This window comes from Pteropus vampyrus, unplaced genomic scaffold (assembly GCF_000151845.1).
Source record: "Pteropus vampyrus isolate Shadow unplaced genomic scaffold, Pvam_2.0 Scaffold171, whole genome shotgun sequence".
Lineage (NCBI taxonomy): Eukaryota > Metazoa > Chordata > Mammalia > Chiroptera > Pteropodidae > Pteropus > Pteropus vampyrus.
The window spans coordinates 3510260-3530842 of NW_011888952.1; the positions used below are offsets into that span (position 1 = coordinate 3510260).

At 44.1% G+C, this 20583-nt stretch overlaps 1 protein-coding gene across 4 annotated transcripts in view; it reads left to right on the forward strand.

Annotated features, from left to right (window-relative positions):
• The window catches only part of SRGAP3 (SLIT-ROBO Rho GTPase activating protein 3), a 248120-nt gene that overhangs the window by 192553 nt on the left and 34984 nt on the right, over positions 1-20583 (forward strand). For all 4 annotated transcript variants that reach the window (XR_002782861.1, XM_011370649.2, XM_023536894.1 and 1 more), the window contains 5 exons: positions 165-192; positions 5197-5299; positions 10486-10546; positions 12380-12457; positions 19791-19925. Coding sequence is in view for 3 of the 4 variants with exons in the window: in XM_011370649.2 (XP_011368951.1) it covers positions 165-192; positions 5197-5299; positions 10486-10546; positions 12380-12457; positions 19791-19925 (405 nt within the window). In the remaining variant the exon portion in view is untranslated. The remainder of the gene's footprint in view (positions 1-164; positions 193-5196; positions 5300-10485; positions 10547-12379; positions 12458-19790; positions 19926-20583) is intronic.

Consider the following 20583-nt stretch of genomic DNA (forward strand, 5'->3'; position numbering starts at 1 on the left):
GGATTTATTAAGAGGCAACGGTTCTTTCCAACAGACCATACCTTAGGAACGATTCGGTTCTCCATTTCGCGAATAATTAATACCAGTTGTTTTATGTTTTTAGAAAAAAAATGAATGTTTTCTGGTTAAAACAACTAAACATCAGTATATACTTTTCTTTCTAGGGGAGAGAGCAGAATGTGGCACCACCAGGTAAGAGCTGGCAATCTTGTTTTTGCTTGCCTGCTGCCCTTATGTGGGGAGTGGGATGAGGTGGGAGGAGCAGGAGTGGAGGAAAGCTGGAAAGACAGACTTTGGTGAGAGCTTAGACAAGCCGAGGTATTCTCAGAGTGGGACAGCTCTTCATCACTGTCCCGAGGGGATGGTGTGGCTATGCTGAGAGGGGAGGAGAATGTGCCCTTTGGACTGTTCTGCTGGTTCTAGCCCATAGACTGAAGCCACGCCCCCTCCAGGCTGGCGATGGGGAGGAGCTTTCAGAGCTGATTTCAGTGGGGTATCTCCCCTTTGACAGCACAATCCATTGGGTGGGACAGTAATATATTGCGGAGTGGCTGAAGGGAACCAGTAGAGGCCAGAGGCTGTGGGGTTGCTGTTGACTTATCTCCCCATCTGTTTATACGACTGCTGAGCCGAAGTGGGGAACCCTGCTTAGGGTCCCCATTTGCCAAGGCTTTGGATTTGGCTGGAATTGCACACATCTGGGCATACGCATGCGCATACCCACGTACTTGTGCACAGATGCCTCTACTGCCTGCACCCTGGCTTTGGACCTCACTGGCACTTGGATGAACTGATGCAGAGTCCCTTGCTGGGAAAATAACAAACGGGCAACTTCTGCTTTTTCTCCAGCTTGCTCAACATTATCCTTTGCGCTTTTCCCTGAGCAGACCAGAGCCAGTGAACACTTTCCACTCGGCAGCTGACAGCTGACAGGCAGACTTTCGGCGACTAGACCTTTTTGCTACTTTCAGAGAGTTTAGATTCATAAGCAGCCCTGTCATTGCCCAGGTTGTGCCTTAGAGCCTATCTGTTTCTGAGCTCCCAGCAATAGCTACCCCACTGCCCAGTATACATTCAGCAGTTGCCCAGAGGCCTCCCCTTTCCCCGAGGTGGCAGTGGAGGGCTACCTTTTGTCTCATTCTGGGCCCAGCGAACTGACGATATCCTTTTGCCACAAATTCTTTCCAGTGGCCCAGACTCCTAGAAAGCTTTAATACTTGGCAAGAGGGAGGATAAACCCTAAACTCTTTCCTCATCTAGAAGGGAGTTGGCTGGGAAGAGGCTTGGAAAAAGCTCTGGGGTGTTCAGTTTGCTGGGCCCAGGATAACGGAGACTGAGGGCTCTCCAGAAGCTTAGCCTGGGCAGCTGTTCCTCTAGGCCTGGGCAGTCTGGGAACATCAGGATGATACAGAATGCCAGGCAATGACCTTCTAGCATATGGATCAGCAGATGTGCAGGATCACTGTCTAAGAACCTTTTAGAAACAAATCCCTGACTTATTTATTTATTCTGGCAAGAGGGTATTGTCATAGTCCCCAAACAACAGAAGCCACATTTTACACCAAAGTCTGCAAATAGTGAAACAAATGGGAGACAAAATGAGCCATCCCTCACTTCCTCTTCATTCCTAGAATTTACATGAGAAGATTGTTCCAGCAGGTTGCAGGAAAGATCTGTAATCAAATGTTTGGCCAGATCCCAGGGTCTACCTCAGAGAAAAGTTGAGATTTTGTTTGTTTGTTTGTTTTGCTTTTCTTGTATAGCCCACTGAGAATGTTGTTTTCTACACCCTCTTTGACCTAGGGCCTGAGAAATCCAAGCTAGGTTTACCAGGCCTCCCACTTAGATATATTTCAGCCATCTGCACTCTGGCTCTTGGCCAAGGTCAAAGGCAACTTGGTTAGTAAACTGAAAGCTTCCCTTTACTTCCAAAAATCATTTTCAACTTTCTCTGCAATGAATTGTCAACTCAGAAATGGTTTTTAAATTAATCTGAAAGGCCCTGGGTGAGATGTTTCTGTACTGTGGCTCTCTGTGTCTTCCATAGTTTCCTGTCCCAGGTCAGTGTAGTGTGGGTGGTCATTTGAGCAGGTCCCCTCAGGCAGGTAGCTGCAGGCCTTGTACAGACGGACCAGTTTTTGTAATGGGCCAGAACACATTATATTTTTCTCACCCTTAAGAACCTCATCTTAGACTAGACCAAATTCTTCATAATCCTGTAATTTAGGCTGAACAAACAAAATAATGCACTTGAAAAGTATATGGTACTTCTCAAAGCCAGATGCAACCATAAAGTTTGATTATGTTTATTCAAAGTAGGACTAGCTTCCCTAACTCAGGTTGATTTGCCCCCATGGTATGGATTAGAGATGAGATGGCTGGAGATTACTGTCCAAACAGATACAACCCAATTTACAACCTCCAAGAGCCTGACCACTATTGAACTACAACATTGCTGCCATTTTGGACATTGACGCCCATGTCTATTAGGTTGTCTAAGGAAGATTTTAATCACTGTCCTTTTGGTCACAGAGAAATTTTGAGGCCAATTCCTGTGTTTCCAACATATGTTAATTTTCATCTTGGTTGAAAAGCAGAAAGGGGGCATTGGTCTCTGGTTTCTCTTTCCTCCTCTCTGTGGCTTTCTCTGTTCCTGTTTTCCCTGCCTCTCTCTCTTTCTTTCTTTCCTTTTTGCTCTGCAACTGAGCAGCAGAAGAGATGGAAGGCTTAGGCTGCCCCACTTTCCTTGGCTGAGCTGCCCCCCTGCTCCCCACTTTGTGCCCCACCCAGCATTTCAGTAAGTCGGTATCGATTTGATGTCATGCAAAGTTGGGATAGCTACGTTTCCTTGTCAGAGAGTCTAGTCAGTACACAGAGCATCACACGAAGAGAGAAATCTTGGTGTGATTCCAATAGTCCTTTGCTTTCTTGATTGGGCAGGAGAAATGGGAAGAAGTATCCTATTTTCTCTTTATTTTATAAACTTAAAGAAAAAAAAGTCCTTAGGACTTATTTTGAGGAAACCCACCACCACCTGGACACCAAGAGTTTTTGATATTTGGTGTCCAAACCCTGCATTAAGAGTCTCTACTTTTGCTGGCCATTGGAGTTTAACAGATAATTTAATGCTACTGTTGGATGTCCTGTGATAAAATTAATTTCTCAATTTCACACTCACACTGGAACCTGGAGTAGGAATCAATGAATTCTAATCCCATGACTTTGGGCAAGTTTCTTAATCTTTCATCAGCTCATTTGCCTTATGTCTAAAATGAGTTTAATAATTCTTGCCTACCTCACAGAGTTGTTGTGAGGGTATCATACAATGCGAAGTAAGGAAATAATCTGAGAACATTCAAAAACGGAAACTGAAAACACTATGAAAACAAGGTGGCGAAGTTGCTATCCTCATTATTCCTAATTCCAAGACTTGAAACCTATGGCCTTATGTCACATTTTAGCACTGTCTTTTGGCATTTGGAAATTCAAAAGCAGATCTGTTCTAAGAAATACCAGCCCCACATACCCATACCCTCAAAAAATAAGTACCTTACAAAAAAGAAATGACATGGACTTAGCTAACCAAATTGACAAAAGATCCAAGGTGGGCTTGAAATAATCTTGCCTGTTATTTCTTTTCAAGATTTTGGTCTGTGCTTTTTATTTTGGTTCCAATGTTTGGGTGGCATGATATTTGGATCAACTGTGTCTTTGCCCATGCATGTCCTGGAGCTAGCAGCATTTGCTCAATACCCCAACGCCGAGGAGAAGTTGGTTAGAGTTTCCAGGATGGCTGGGCTACTGAGCGACACACAACAAGGCCAGTGAGCCAATGAGAGGCAGCATGACTCTCATTCACCTCAATTGGCTCCGCAGTCCATTAGATTTCTTGCCCATTCACAGAAATCAATCAAGACCTGGGGGATTAGGTCTTTGCTTATTATACATGTGGACATTATCTGTGCCAGGCTGGATACCCCAACTTGTTGCTCCCCAAATTGTGAACCAAACCATTTGAAAATGAACTGCTTCTCTTAGTGAGGGGAGCTCCTCCTAACCTCAGAGCCCTTTGCCCTGGAAGGCTGGCAGCATTGAGTCAGGCCAACTTGGGTGGCGAAAGATGAGCAAATAAGCCGACACAGGTATATGCATGGTGAACAACTCTGGAAACTGGTCCAGTGTTTGTGGCTGTTTCACTGTTCCTGGTGAACTGTGGTGCGGTTTCCCCTCCCTGTTGCCAAGGCTGGAGCACAGGGAATGGAGATCCTAAAGCAAAGCAAGACACTTTCAACCCGACCCCACGGGTCCTCTGCTGGCAAGGGTTAATGGGATGGATGAGTCCTTGGCTGGAAATGAAAAAGTGCCCTAAGGCTCCATGACTGGCCTAGTGGGAAAAAGCTTGGATTTGGAGCCAACGAGGCCTGGGTTTGGGGCCTGGCTCTGCCAGTTCCCCTCTCTAGGCCTCAGTTTTTGCCTCTGTAAAATGAAGTCATACCTACAGAGTTGAGCTGACGTTAAGCGTGGTAATGGATTTGAAAGCGCTTTAATCGAAGTGTACTCGACTAAAGAACAGGATATAAGCATCATCCTGGGTCACCCCAGGACCGCAAAGAAGCTGTAGCCTCCCTCTTGGCATCAGTTTCTTTATCTCTAAAATGAGAATAATAATTGCCTGGTTCTTAAATCCATGAAATAAAGATTAGTCAAGTGCATTTGAAATGCCAAGAGGCGTTAGGGAGATCAGTGCCCTGGTATGTTGAGAGTTGAGACTTGGTGATGAATTTAAGTGAAAATAATGAAAATTAACCCTTCCAATCATCTTTGGAAGTCTCTTGCTTTCTCAGGCTACCGATTACATTTCTCTCCCCGATTCCCCCTCCATCTGGTCAGCTTTGCAGGATGACAGCCTCTGATTGGAGTTTCAGTGGTTTCCTGGACACGTACTATTTCCCCCTGTGATTTAGAATGCATTCGTGTTATACGAGTCTTGCTTCTGCCTGACATTGTGGGTAAATTAAGATTCCCTAAACATCCAAAGGCCTTCAGATGGAGCATTGGACACCAATGTGCTGGGGGTTCAGGGGCTTCCATTTGCATTTTGTGTTCTTCTCCAGTCATGGTTTTTAAGAGCATCTTTCCCAGTTGTCTGTTTACATTGGTTTCTTTCTTGATTTCTTTTATTCCGTTTTCCCCTAGGCCCCCCTGTCTTCCCCCTAAACCACAGAAAATGAGGAGACCTAGGCCTCTCTCAGTGTGTAGCCATAAACTATTTAACGGCTGTATGGAAGCGTTCATTAAGGTACTTGCTGGGGAGCCACAGAGTCCGCGAATGCACCCAATGTAATGGCAGCCTTTCTCCACCTTTTCCCCTCCGCCAACAACCCTGCCCTAACTTACGGGAACTTTTGATCTGAGCCCTCGAGCCCTAGGGCAGGCCCTGTGGTGAGCTAGTTCCTCCCTGCAGCCTGCACTTAGCTTCAGTGAGGGCTAATCAGAGCTTCCTTTGCCTCTGACCAGCTGCTGCTAAGTGCCTTCCCATGATTCTCGGGGATAAGATCATGAAGAAACCCAGTGAAGTCCACATGGGGCTGAAATGCCAGCACCGTGGTCCCAGCCAGTGGGGTTAAAATGTCAGTGCTGTGGCCCACGCTTTGTTGCTTCAGGAACCATGGTCCTAACTAGCCAGAGGGTCAGTTAGAAAAACCCCCTACCTCGCTTCACACCCAAAAGGAGAGTGGCTGGAAGCAGTGTAAAGAAAATCCCTGAGGGCAACAATATGTTTTTAAATAAGTGACTTTTTTTTTTTTTAGTTAATAATATACCTGCAAAGGAAATACATAAAATTTGTATGAGAGAAAACCTCCCCACCCAGTTTTGCTTTTTGTTAGGCAGTTTGGGAGAAGGGAGAAGAGCAAGATAGTCCCTTTAGAATTCCGGGTTAACCCTTTACACCGTAAACTAAAAACGAAAACATTTCGGCTAGGTGAGTTTTTCCTTTCTTGCTCCTTGGATGCAAAGGGTATAGGATCAAGCCAGGGAAATTAAGATGATGACTAAGGTGAAAAGGACAGCAGGTGGGAGAGAGACTGAAGAAGGGGAGAGGCACTGTTAACATGAGAGGGGGCAGGAGAGAAGTTCCCTGGCAGTTATTTCAGAGCCCACTACCATCCAGTGAAGACACTTTCTGGAAAAAAAAAAAAAAAAAAAAAAAAAGGCTGATGTCAGTCAGGAGAAAAGTAAAGGCTTTGGGCTTTGCTGATGATTTTAGAATAGCGGAGGCTATCCCTGCCTGTATCCCCCATCCTCAGGGTGCACACAGAGCTTGAGGCAGAGGGAGCAGGTAGGCAGGAGAGCCTGGGTCTCAAGACTATATTGGCCTGTGGGAAGGAACAGTGGGGAAAAGGGAAAAGGGAAAGTGAAACAGTAGGACACAAGATGGGACTGCCCAGAGGCAGGGACCAGCAAGGGCTGTCTTAGGATACCTCAAAGGAGTGAGACCTGGAGAGTCCCGACAGGAGGGGGTGCTGCTCTGCATCGGGCAAGAGGTACTGTTTGGAAAAGGTGATTCCGAGTGAGCACTTTGCCATCCAATGGGTCATGGGCGGATGGGGCCGTGTCAAAAGGGTCCTTCTTTCTTTAGCCTCGTTCCTCTGCCAAGACTTTTTTCTCATTCACCCCTGACCTTGGAAAAGCCACTCTCCATAACTGAGTGAGAACTGGAAGGCACCTAAGCTATTCTCCCTGCCCTCAAGGAGCTTATAATGTCCCAGTTGGAAGGATTTTAACACAGAAAGTTGAAAATATAAGGCAATTCAGAGTGAGTTATCCCCATGGAAACAAGTTCTGTGAGAGCTCAGAGCAAGAAGAGCTATGAGCACTCAGGCACAGGAGGCTTTTGGCAGGGCTTTGAAAGAAGAGTAGGAATAAAGCGGAGAGGAGTGGGACAGAGAAGTCCCTGAAAGGAGGAACAGAATGAATGAAGGCTCAGAGACAGGGATACCTTCTCTCATGTGCTCAGCTCTTTGGAAATGGGTGAGCAGTGAGGACACTTGGAAGGAGCTGACTCTTACCTGATGGGATTTGAAAATTAAGTCTTCTGTTTAATGAAATAGTCTTTTCATAGAGAACTCCTACATGACATGTGTGACTATCAAGTAATCCTACTTTATTCCTCCTGTCAAACACATCAAAATTTCTTCCACCGCATGAGAGTTTGTGCCTTAGAGGTAGTCACCTTGGGCAGCCACATTCTTATTCTAAATATGTAGCTGTTGCTTTGGTTTGTCAGTCTTCCTTAGAGCTCGTAGCATGGCCTTTGTCAGTGGTGCCAAACTTTATAGTCTAATGGACACCCTGGTCTTGGGATTGAGAACAGCCATTCAGAGCTCAGCTTTGCAATGCCACTGGAGGTACACAGTGGCAAGAGGCATATACTAGAATGGGGCTGGTGGACTGGCTTTGAAAAGAGCCCCCAAAGAGGGATACTTCAGAGCACTGAGCAGTGACTCATTGTGGTAATAAATGCAAAGCCTCGTCAGGGGACTATTTGACTGCAAAAGAAAAAGTTATATTTGTTAAATGATTGCAATTTTGAATAGTCACACTGTACTTACACCACATTCTATCGGTGCAGATTAGCAAACTCTTCTGTGCACCTGCGATGAGCTAGGCAGTGTGCAGACAAACTGGCACGTAGCATGGTCTCATTCTCAAGGACTGTTAACTTTCAGAGTGTGAGAAGGCCGTCTAATATAGTCAACCCTTCAACCTTTATGAACAGAATTTAATTTTCTCTTATGATTCACATGTTCTCTGAAAGGATATTCTGCGTGGACTAAGAATCCCTAGCTTTGAAAGGCCAAACCTGTGAAAGGTTTTCCACTAAAATAACATCACTGGGACTCTATGATTATGATAATTTAGAGGGACAAGGAAGCATCCCCAAATTAAGAATGATGGATAAATGTTGTTGGAGTTATGTTATACATTTCTGGAACCCTACCTAAATTGACCCTTTTCAAAATCCTTGATATTTTTTTCTCCTCTCAAATAGAAGGAAACACAATATTTATTATAAATTATGAAGCCCATGGGGTCTGCCCCTGGGGCAGAGGCAGAGTCCTCATCTTGTTTCTATAAAATGAGAATGGTAATTACGTACCTCATGAGTGTACGATGCTATTAGCGCAAATAGGCTGATAGATGTCATGTTTCCAGAACACTGCCTGGCACGTAGTAAGCACTATGGAAATTTAGCTGTTATTATTCCCATTAGCTGTTAGGAGATTGCTCATAGAGCCCCATCTGACCCGGCTGTTTGCTCAGTTCTAGGATTCAGGTAGGCTTAGCCAACATACGATAATTCCAGTTGTTGAGATGCCAGCAACTGGACAGACGACACTAGCTTGAAGGTGCACATCCTCCAGTTTCTCCGTTCAGCTTCCTCAGGAGCCTGGATGAGACTTAGCACCCACCACAGAGCCCGACCTGCTGCACATATAGGAAGAAAAGAACAGATGGTGCTCCCCTGAAAATGGGTGGCTTTGGTGGCTTTAGTGAAAGCAAAAGCAAGATCATGAAGACACTCTGACTCTCTACTGACCACCCCCTCCTCTGGGTCTTCCTTAGCTTTCGAAGGTTTCCCGAGATGTTCTCAGTGCTCATGTGATGGTCAGTGGGTAGGAAGGAGAGCAAAGTCATGTGGATACCCAGAAAAAAGCTACCACGGGTGTTTGGTAGCAAAACATGGGAAGCTGTTTGGAATTTGGAATCAGGTGGAATCTTGTTGGGTCCTATCCAGAGAGCACATGACAAACACGATCTTGTCAAAATTAGCTTTTTACCAAGAAGGAGGTTTCCCGAGCTTAATTCCAGGGATAGTGTTACAGTAGACACATAAAGGTGTGTGTCCCTCCTTTTTTTGTGGGCAACTAGGCTAACCTTCAGGGGCCTTAGGTGAGTTCTTGCCCATTGATGAATAAAGAGCCCTGTGTTGAGGAGAAGTCAGATGTGGGATGAGGAAAGGGTTCAGTGCACATCATTCCTGCACTTTGACAAGGACTGAAAAAGGCCCCTATGTCACCCGGTATCCAAGGCAGCCACACTGGAAGGCTGGCTGGGGGCAGGGTTCAGAGCTCCCACGGGGCCCTGAGCTGCAGGGGGGTCCTCCCCACGGCAGGCTGGCTGGCAGTCTCCCCAGGACCTTTGCTGGCTGCCATTGCATTTCGGCGTTCACGGACTCTGAAAGATCTGCTTACTCTCACTGATCTTACTCCTGCATAATCTTTTCTTTTTCTCCTGCTCTGCTGCCTGTTTATTTTTTGTTATCAGAGGAAGAAGAAATGCTCGAACCAGGAACCAGGTATTTACTAGAAAGGTCCGTTAGCCCTGTTCAACTGGATGGGACCTGCCTTTAGTACTGACTTCTAGAACAGGGCCCACCTTACTTATTGCCAGTGGGTCTGTGTTATTCCTCTCTCCCTGACCACAGTTAACCAAGGAAGGAATTCACAGGTGGGGTGTGGAGGAGCCACCAAAGCATCCAAATTCATGGCTTTTCTCTGTCCCTTTACAGTAGCATATTGCATATGTCTTATTGTTTCCTCACCTTCTAAGGAGGCTAGTGATTTTATTTGTCCCCCTTTAAAGAAAGTTTAAAAAAGATTCTGTGGTCCTTAGTGACCTGAAATAGCATAGAGGCCAACCAGTCATGGAATTCAAAAGAAAAATTACCCCTTGCCCAGCCCTCTGTGGCTATGGGCCAGTCTAGGAAGATGCAATTGAAAATACATTCGCACCTCAGATGCCTGTGTTTAGAACTGCATCTTATTCAGCCTTTTGACTAAGGTTGACGCCACTCAGTGGTCAAGGGCTGACATTAGCTGTTTCTAGAACATGTCCTTATAACATGTTTACTGTTAAACAAAATATCTATCTGGATGTTTAGGTTGCAATATCATGAGTAGAACTGGCCTTCCCTTCTCACAGTTCAACAGGACGCCTTGCTTCTCCCATAGTGTGTTCTTAATTCTGGAGTCAGGTACTGCAGTCTGAGGAGCAGGCCTTGTCCTGCTTTTCTTTATCCCTGAGCCCTGAGAAAATAGGGTTGAGTTGGGGGCAAAGTGGAGTGGGAGGCAGAGGGTTCTCCAAGAGCAGACTCCAGCCCCCTCCATGCAGTGGGTTCTCTGTCCTTCCAGGGAAGGCATGTGCCTATCAAGCCTCCTGAGCCCTGATTCCTCCCCAGCTGAGTAAGAAGACAGAGCATTTCTTTAGAATTATCATAGCTATGCCTTTTATTCTGCACGTAACTGAAGACTTTCTATTTTAACTGTCTGTGAAGACGTTAGGATTAGCAGTTCCTTGCTTGTTTTCCTACTAATCTGATGATACTAATATTCTGGCTTGAGTTTATAACCTGTGTTTGCAATGTCTGTTTTCCGTGGTGATTGCCAAGCCCAGTACAACTCATAATTTTTTTTTCTTAAGGATTCGGGACAAGCTATACCGCTTGTAGTTGAAAGCTGCATCCGATACATCAATTTATATGGTAAGCTCAATTGCGGGGCAGTGTTTTCAGCACTCTCCAAAACAGGTGCTAGGCTGTTCTCATAGGAAATGAGATTCTAATTCATCTTGGAAGACTTCCTGTCACTGTTGTGCTTTCGAGAGGGAAAATGCTCCGTGGAACAGCTGCTATTCTGAGTGCTATCTTTTGAGCCTTATGTGTCGGGGGATGGAAAGGGATGGTGAGAAGACCCAGGAACCAAGAAAACCGAGGAGCAGGGAGGGCACAGACAGGAGTGCCATTCTAGTTCCTTCCTCACTCCCACCCATCCCCAGAGCTCTATGCATTGAGCACTGAATGCAGTCGGACAGTCAGTCAGTTAATACTGCTAGATTGTAGTAAGCTCCATAAAGGAAATAGAGTGTCTGGGATTTGCTAGCCATGGTATCCCCAGCACCTAACTTGTGCTTCCATCTATTCATTTATTCATTCCTCCAGAAATATTTTTTCAGAGTGCATAACAGGCTCTGGTTTTGACAATGGGAACACAGGCTTGAACAAGATGGGTAAGATACCCACCCTAGGTAGTTTACATTACCAATTACAAGAGAAAGGAAATAAACAAGCACAGAACTAAATAATTTTAGGTAGTCATAATGCCAAGAAATTAGTTACAAGGGAGAACAGCTGGAGAAGGGCAGTGCTGCTTTGGCTAAGGTGGTAAAGAGAGATTTCTCCAACGGGGTAGTTAAGACTTGAGGGATCTTTAAGACGCGAGTGAGTAGAAGAAGCCAGCCATGCCTTCCATGTGGGGAGAATGGCAATTGTAAAGTCATAATAGGGGAAGGAAGGCCACTATGACCGTACGGGAATGAGCCAAGAAGGTGGAGTAAATGATATAGGTGGTAGAAAGTCAATATTAGTTAACAACAACAACAAAATGAACAATTGTTTATTGAGCACATACTACGTACAAACCAAACTTTGATGAAAGCCTGCCTTTTAAAGATAAACTTTCTAAATTATAATGTGGAGGGTTGTTTTATATAGAAAAACTAATCCCAGGGAAAGGATCAGAGTCTCCCGCATTAATTCTCATTTAAGATGAGGGTAGCTCTTTCTTCGATTCCTTCAATCCTATAGGTTGCTGTTAAATCGTTACTGTTGTGCCAGGTATTAGGGTCTCTTCTTTGTTCTGGCCTTGTAGAAAAACCTAAGAAGATGAGATTATTTTTCTTTAATAATTTAATCTCCCCTAAACTCTTCGATCTCAGGCTAGCATGTATTTTAAACTCTAACTTTCATGAAGGAAGAAAATGTCTGTGTTAGGGGAAGGAAGGGTTGAGGCAATGATATTGATCTTTCTTGTTTAAAATCTCTGTGGCCATTGCCCTCAAATGGTATTTGTAAGCTCAGGCCAAGCTCCTTGGTTCCAGAGCAGCTGGTAAACTGGCAAACTCTGTAGCAAAGTGCACTAGTTACTTGTCTGAGCTGACTTATTGGTTAAATTAGAAGTTATCCACTGGTCCTGTCTTGATATAAACTTCTTGTAGTGTTTTCCTTCAAGCCCAGACAAAATAGATCACAGTCGTATGAAGCAGGATATGTCTGGGTGTTTTGGCCAGCCATAGTTCATTGCAAAGGCTATTTTCGGGCTTCTGCCAGGAGACTTTCATTGGGAATGACCCTCTCATAAAGGATGGTGGGAGAAGAAGACAAGCCACGGGGTGAGTCATCGATGTTCCCAGTGGTCAGATGAGTTCAAGGCCTCATGGCATTTTCTCTTTTGGTTTGTTTTGTTTTTCTTTCTTTCTTTTCTTTCTTTCTTTCTTTCTTTTTTTTTTTTCTTTTTTTCTTTCTTTTTTTTTTTTTTAGGACTCCAGCAGCAAGGGATCTTCAGAGTGCCAGGATCTCAGGTCGAAGTCAATGACATCAAAAATTCCTTTGAAAGAGGTAGGTCAGAGTGACCATCTCAAGCTTGTGGCCAGGGTAAGCCCAGGCGGGCATTAGTACGTGTGTTAAAGCCAGTGATGTGCAGGGCAGGCTTGTATTGACATCTCTTTCCAACTTTGCTTTCAGTGACTTCACTTTGGTTACTTGAAATCAGCTATTGTGAGAGTATTTACACCACAGAAATTGGCAAACACCAACAGCGTTTCTCTTTCTTTCTCCCCTCCAAAGAGCTAGCTGGTAAACATTTACCGGCACATATGGTGATTTTTTTTCTGGTGGGCTGTACAGTGAGTGATTGCTGGGAAAGAGGGCCTTGTAAAGCACTTTGGAATGATCACGTGAGTCTATAAAGGCTGCTATGTTTTAGAAAAGTTGGAAGATCATAGATAATATGATCTTTTAGAATATCCTCCAATTCTTAATTTTCTATGCAGTGTTTTTGGCAAAGTTTCACACTGGGAGTAAGAGACCATACCCTCCCACCACCCCCAGTGAGTTTACCTAGGTCTCACTTCGATGAACTAATTATATAGATGCTTATTAGAAATTAAGTGACCACTAGAATAGGAGCACATGTGACTTACTTGATATAGCCTCCTTTCGCACAGAATCGTTGATGGGGACAGATGGCCAGTGATAAAATGTTCATGCAAAGTAAGGACTCCCTGGGTCAGAAAGAGTTCAATTTTTAATATACCTCTGCTTTTTTATACTCAGTGCTTATCTCACTATTACAGTGGAACTGAAAGTTTCTGCATTTCCATTCAAGGAAATACCTTCAAAAATCATGCTCCCTGGTTGTTGAAACAAGCCCAGCATTAGTAAGTTTATATTCTCAATCCAGGGGAAGAAAGAAGACTTAGTACAGAGGCGTCCTTAATGATATCTCCTCCTCAAGTTTACCAGCATTTTGGAAGGATAACATCTCCACGTTCTACCTTTCTTAACTCTCATTTACTACCTTTTCCAATGAGTGGTTGCAATATTAAGTTTGGTCTGAGGATCCCAAACCTAAACACATTTCTCTGCAATATATCAAGTCACAATTTACAAAGCACTTTCTCACCCATTGTTCTATGTAATCCTCCTAAGAGTCTTGGGAGGTATATATGGTTTGTCCCTGTGGATTGTGCTCTGAGCAGCCTTCTCTCTGGGGTTCCAGCCCTAGAATTCTCCCTACTTATTACTGGGCTTCCCCTGGAGGAGCTGCCTCCTGAGCACACTCATCCCCTTCCTAACTTCCCAGTTCCATCCCGAGGTCTAGCTCCATGATGGAGAATGAACTCCCTCAGCTCCCAGAAGTCACTACCACAGCCCCCAGCGGAGACCTCTGCAGCCCTAGGCACTCTGCCTTGGAACCAGGATTATAAGTAGGATTTGGCTGGATGGGGCATTCAGTGGCCTCCTAGGGTTCAGAGAGCTTCTGTTTTGGATTCACTCCAGGACCTTGGGCACTTAGAACCAGAGAGTTCCAGAACTCCCCTGCTCTGAACTCCCACTCCTGCATTTCTTCATTCATTTATTCATCCATTCAACAAGCATGCATTGAGCCCTACACTGCACTAGGTAAAGGACTAGGGCCTGAAAATACAATAGGAACAAAAGACAGTCACTTCTAGTGGGCGAATGCAGACTGCAATGATAGAGTTAGCACTGGGTAGCATGGGAACCTCTAGCCCAGCGTGGGTGGAGTAGGGAGGAATAGCAAAGCCTGGAAAACTTCCTGGAGGAGGAAATGCCTAAGTAAGAGCCAGAGAAACAGAGAAAAGGCATTCTACACCAAGGGAACAGCATGTGCAAAGGCCATAAAGCAAAAGATGTCTCCCATCAGCATTCCTGATGAAAGTCGCATTCATTATTCTTTGAGCTTCTCTTGGCAAAACTGAACAGCCTAATCCAAAGTTTTGTTTCTTCATTTCTCTCAACTCCTTAGCACACCTGCTGCCATGCATTCATTCAAAATTAACAGACTCATGGTCTTGAACCTTTGCTGGTTCTGTCTTCCTGGGCTCATCCCATTATACAGAATTACTTGACTCTCACAGGTAAACTCACTGCATGGTGCCTCTAGCCTGGCAAGTGCCCCACCCAGGCATGTTCTTGCTTCCCCATGTCCTGTAAGTAACCTTGTTGTACTAGACAGCCAGGCCCTAGCCCCAACCCAGAAGCACTGATTTCTTTCCTTCTTAAACGTGATTTTCTATGGGAAGCTTCTTCTGTCACTTGCTTGGGTACCTTACAGGGGCGATGTGAAACTTAAAAGAATTCTTTGCTCCTAGCAAGCCTTGGACCACCTCAGGCAGAGCCTCACCGGGCAGAGATCACCTGATCCAAATCTCCACTGCAAAAAATATTTTCTGCTTTTTCTTTGCGTCACGTATGCAGTTGGCTCCTTTCCATCTCTCCATCATTCCTGAGTGAATCTCGTTCTCTTGCCCGCCTTCTGTTGCACTTGAGCCTAAAATGAAGCATGGCTTATTCTAGAAGAATAGTTCCTGGTATGTCTCTTTTAGAAAAATTTGTTTCTGGCTTCTTTGGGCTGGCCTAGTGTCCAGATTTCTCACTTATTCTTTTCTGTTTGTTGATATTCACCAACCAACTGCCTTGGGTTTGGCTCAGGTGCAGCTCCTCCCTGCCCTCCTAAAAACCCACTGTGCTTCTCCACATTCCCTACTGCCAGCCAGGTGGCCTGAGCCTGTGCATGGCTCGGTGTTTCTCTTCTCACCCACTTCTCATGCCCCACATGCTCTAACTTGTGATAGAACTTTTATTCTAAATCAGTACATTATGTGTTTTCCTTTCTTCTTTTTATTTTTTAAAATTCAAATCTCTAATCCCCAGGCTGCAGACTGGTACGGTCCATGGCCTATTAGGAACTGGGCTGCACAGCAGGAGGTGAGCAAGCGAAGCTTCATCTGTATTTGTAGCTGCTCCCCCAGCACTAGCATCACCGCCTCAGCTCTACCGCAGATCATTAGGCATTAGATTCTCGTAGGAGCACCAGTCCCTGATGCCAAAAAGGTTGGGGACCACTGCCCTAATTCCTGAAGGGTGCCTGAGCTTTATTGCTTATTCAAAGACAGTTGGGTCTTCTTCTTCTTTGGCCCCCTTCTTTCTCTCTCCGAAGTGGAAGTTCTTGGTTATGTTTCTTATATAAGGCTGTTGAAAGAAACACCTATCTTTTTTCCTTAATCTTCTGAAAAATAATAACATGTTGGAAAGCCATTCGTGGCTTATTATTCCCAAACCCACTTTCTTTTTCTTCTGACATGAGTCAACTAGGATTTTAGTTGAGATTATTATTATTATCCTTATTTTTTGCTGTCAATAAATCTTAAACTCACTGCTCAAGTTTTGAGATATTCCTGTAATCTGGCAAAATTAAAGAGAAAACATCAGAAAAAGGTAGGACTTAGTGACCGTGCCTCGGAGAGAGCTGTGGCTCGCTGTTATCTCTCAGGTCACATCCTTTTTGTAAGTCAAGATGAGGGAGCCACCAATATTCTCTCCTGTGTGGAGGCTGGAAAGGGACCCTCTGGCCCTTTCTCTCTACACAGATCAAATAGGATTTGGGGCTGAAGTCATGGTTTTTAGGGTCTGACACATTCTACATTCACCCTGGCCCTTCTGAGACTATTTCCTGCACTGGAAGGAAGGATGGGACCAGGAGGCACTGGGAGGGGCTGTCATGCTAAGGAGCCTCAGAGGGGCTTGCGTGCATCTGTGGCCACAGAGCACTGCCCTTGTGAGAGAGACCACGTACATATTTCCTGCCATGCCCCAATCCAGCAGTACGTTCCTCTGGAGCCTTAAGTGCACATTGTGTGTTCACACACTTCCCTGGACACAGCCCTGCCTTAAAGTCTTCGGCAATGCGCAGGTGACCTGGCTGAGAGTAAGCTGCAGGCAGGGCTGTTTGGTAACAATTCTAGCTCCCCCAGGACACTGGCTGGCAAAGTGTGAACACAGCTTTCTCTCCAATTTGCCTGGAATTTTAGCTCCAATACTCTTCCTAGAAAAGCTGCCATTCACATAAACCATCCTGCTTATTTTGAGCTCTGGAATTCCATTGATTTCTGGAGCCAAAGTTGACTAGTCTTATAGAAAGCCAAAGGCCTAGGCTAGGAGGAAAAAAATGTTTGGACACCCCCTTTTCTGGACTGAGTTCCTTCAGGGGAGAAGAGCAAGGCTGAAAGGTATAAAGTCAGAATGTTAATCATGCTTAACAAGGGGAGCTAACATGAAGGAAAAAAAAAATCCATGAACTTTTGCATCATGAGACCACAAGAGTAATGCACAGTAATAATAGGGAAACAGATTAATATAGTGCAGTTTTCAAACTCTCATGGTCCTTCAGAGGTGCCTCAAGGGCTGCCACTGGGATAGAGAGGGAGGCTGAGGAGGTAGGGCTTGGACCTCTCTCCCCAATTCAACTAAGATAGCCTTGTTCTGTAATGTTGAGTGTCCACAGGAATTGTTTTCTTGGAAAAGAAAAAAAAAGTTGGGATTCTACTGTAAAGGAAAAGGAAGGGATGGAGGGAGGGAAATGAAGGAAGGAAGGAAGGAAGGAAGGAAGGAAGGAAGGAAGGACGGAAGGACGGAGGGAAGGAAGGAAGGAAGGAGAGAAAGAAGAAAGGGAGTGAGGGAGGGAGGGAGAGAGGGAGAATAGGAGAGAGGGAGGGAGATAGGACGCATGCAGATAGGCAGACAGAATTGAAAAGGTAGAAGGAATATCTCCCAAGATCATGAGGTCTTGGAGCTGCTGGTGTCTGATTGACTATGTGAATATGTGCAAGTTGTTTCTGTTGGGGCTTCGGCTCTCTCACAGGAGAGAATGGTGGTGTTTAAACCTTGCCTCCCTTGGTGCCATGCAATGCTGTTGTGAGGATTAATGAGAGATCACGTGTGCAAATGTGCTATATCAGCCTAGGCAATGATTTTTCAGTGATTTCTCTCTTCCTGTCTCATGAGAAAGTCTTGTGGGAGAAGCATTCTCTCTTTTCCCATGAGGACATCTGAAATGTTGACCTATGGAACACTAGTGTCTAAGTTGCCACATATAGTCATTCGGGTCATACTCTGCACAAGGTTGCTCAGCCAAGAGGGCAGATGAGAGGTGACTCTGGCTCTTGCTCTGTATTCCACAAGCCCTAGTTCAAGAAGGAAGGGGGGCCTTTCTCTGATTTTCACTATAATATGTTGGGGCCAGAAGAGGCCCTGGCAGTGGCATACTTTCTCTTCCTATGGCGGCAGAGTAAAGAGAGTGAGTATGAATTTCCAGTTCAGCTCTTCATTGCTCGACAGTCTTAAAGTGCTCTGGGCTGTGTTGGAAGGTGGAGCAGCCCAGTGTGCAGACTTCTCTCAGCACCTTCAAGGAGGTGCAGATTGTTCCCTGCTTCCTCTCACCTCTCCCATAGACACTCCCCCTGCGGTGAACTACTCAGCAGCTCCTGATTAAATTGTAAAGTGCTGCTCTCCTGAGGGATCATTCTTCCCTGTTCAACTGGCAAAAATTCAAAAGGTTGATAGCATTCCATGGGCAGGGCTGTAGGAAAGAAGCATTCTCCTGGATTGCCGGTAGGAATATAAAATGGTGCAGCCCCAGTGCAGGAGAATTTGGCTATGTCTGATGAAATTACGTATGTACTTACTCTTACTCTTTGACCCAGCAGACCCACTTCTAGGAACTTACCACGGAGACATGCCGCCACAAATACAAAACCACATGTACGAGGTTATTGGTTATGATAATAGTTATAACAGCAAAATATTAGGATGAAAACAAATGTCAATCCATGGGAGATTGGCTGATGAAATTATGGTTTATCCATGAAATAAGAGTACTTTGTAGCCATTTTAAAAAATGAGGAAGATCTCTATGAACTGATGTGGAGAGATTTCTCAGATTTGTTGTTAAGAGAAGAAACAAGTTTATGTAGTAGGGTAGTATGCTACTTACATTTTATGTATATGTAAATAAGCATATTTTTGCAGAAAGAAACACAGCAAGACAAACCAGAAACTAATGAAAATTGTTAAAACGGTAAGATGCAGAGGGGAGAAGGATAAATAAATGGCCTCTCTCCATGCAATTTTTTATCTGGTTTTGACTTTTGGACCATGTAAATGCTTTATATTTTCAAAACTTCATTTTTTTTTTTAAAAAAAAGATCTCTTTAAAAAAAATCAGTCCCTAAAATTGAATATAAATATAAACAAATAAGCCGTGTATCAGATTGCTAACCACACAGAGGATAACGTCTGAACATGTGCTCTGGTCATATATTTTTCACAGGCTTTTTGAGTTACATACCATAAGGTTCGCCCATTCTTAAAGTGTACAATTCAGTGGTTTTTAGCATATTTATAGAGTCATGTAATCATCGCCATAATCTAATTTCAGAAATTTTTCGTCATCCCCAAAAAGAACCTTGTACCCATTTGTAGTCACTCCCTATATCTCTTCTACCCCATTCCCCAGCTCTCAGCAACCACTAATCTATTCTCTGTCTTCCAACCATACATCTTTAGTGGGAAACAGTCTGAGAACCAAAAAAACAAAATGAAAGCCCTGTAAAGAAATCTTAAATTTTATATAGTAACTTTATTGTTAGTGGTAATAATGATATTAAAATTCTGAAACTATTTAGTGTATATTATGAAGTGGATACATAACTATATTCATTATTAATGTTATTCACAAGATTTTCACTGTAAGGAAAATTAAGTATACAAAATAAATGAAGGTTAAGAAAACCTTTAAAATATATCAAGGTCTATTTTACATTCAAAAGACAAAAGAGACGTAACCAAGTGAATTGTGTTAATGTTGATTAGATCTTAGCTTTTGAAAAAAATCAGTTAAAGACATGAGACAGCTGGAAATGTTTGAATGTGGGCTGTATACAAGATGGTGTTTTGGAACTATTGTTAATTTTCTTAGATGTAGTAATGTTATGTAGTTATGTAGAAGAATATCCTTATGCTTAGAATATGTTGAAGTATTTAACAGTGACGTGATGTCTGCAAAATACTCTCAAATAATTGAGCAATAATAAATCGCTGTGGAGAAAAAGCAGATATAGCAAGATGAGTATAAGTTGAGGAGTGTAAGTGACGGGTGATGAAGGTTCATTATTTTATTTTTATAATATTTCTGTAGATTTGAACATTTTCAAAATCAATTGTAGGGAGAACTCTAAACTTGCTGTGTTTGGCAGGCTGTCCCATCTGCTTCTCCTCCAGTTCAGGCTGGGCCAGGTCATCTCTTTAGCCATCTACATGTTCCCTGCCTCCTTAACAAGCCAAATCAACAGCCCCTGTTTCCTCACAGGTGAAGACCCCCTTGTGGATGATCAAAATGAACGAGATATCAATTCAGTCGCTGGTGTTTTAAAACTGTATTTCCGAGGACTGGAAAACCCACTCTTTCCTAAGGAAAGGTTTCAAGATTTGATATCTACTATTAGTAAGTATTTCCCAGGTAGAATGATTAATTCCTTGACACATAATTTATATTGAAGTTGCACTATGGACTTATCACTGTACTAGCTACATAGGAGGGACACTGAAAGAAGCAGTATGGCCCTTGTCCTCACAGAACTTAAAACTAGTTGTGGAAATAACAAGATGGTTTATAACGGAAGAACTAACAGCCCTGGGCATAAAAGGAGCCCAGAACAGAAGAGACAGAGGGACACTTGGTTTCACAGATCATAGCTGAGGGAGAGCAAAGCGAACAGAGTCTTCTAGGAGGAGTGGACACAGTGATCTTGGGAAGAGTTTTGGACACACAGACCAATGGACCCAGCAGAAGGGTGTTCCAGCACCCTTGCACAGTACACAGTGCAAGAGGCAGCAAGGGTTAAATGGAGCAGAGAGGGAGGACCATGAATGCCTTGCAAGGATTCTGGAGCTTTTCCTCTTGGGTAATGTGGAGCCATGGAGGGCTTGGGCGTCAGGTCAGTAGCATGACCAACAACAGAAATGGTGAAAATAGGTTGACTGGGGGCTTCCTCTGACATTGCTAGCCTTCAGAGTCTTCCTTGACTGGTGTTTCTGTGGATGAAGGCAAGAGCCTAATCCAGGGGGCTAAAATAAAGGTGCCTTGATTGTAAGATGCCAAA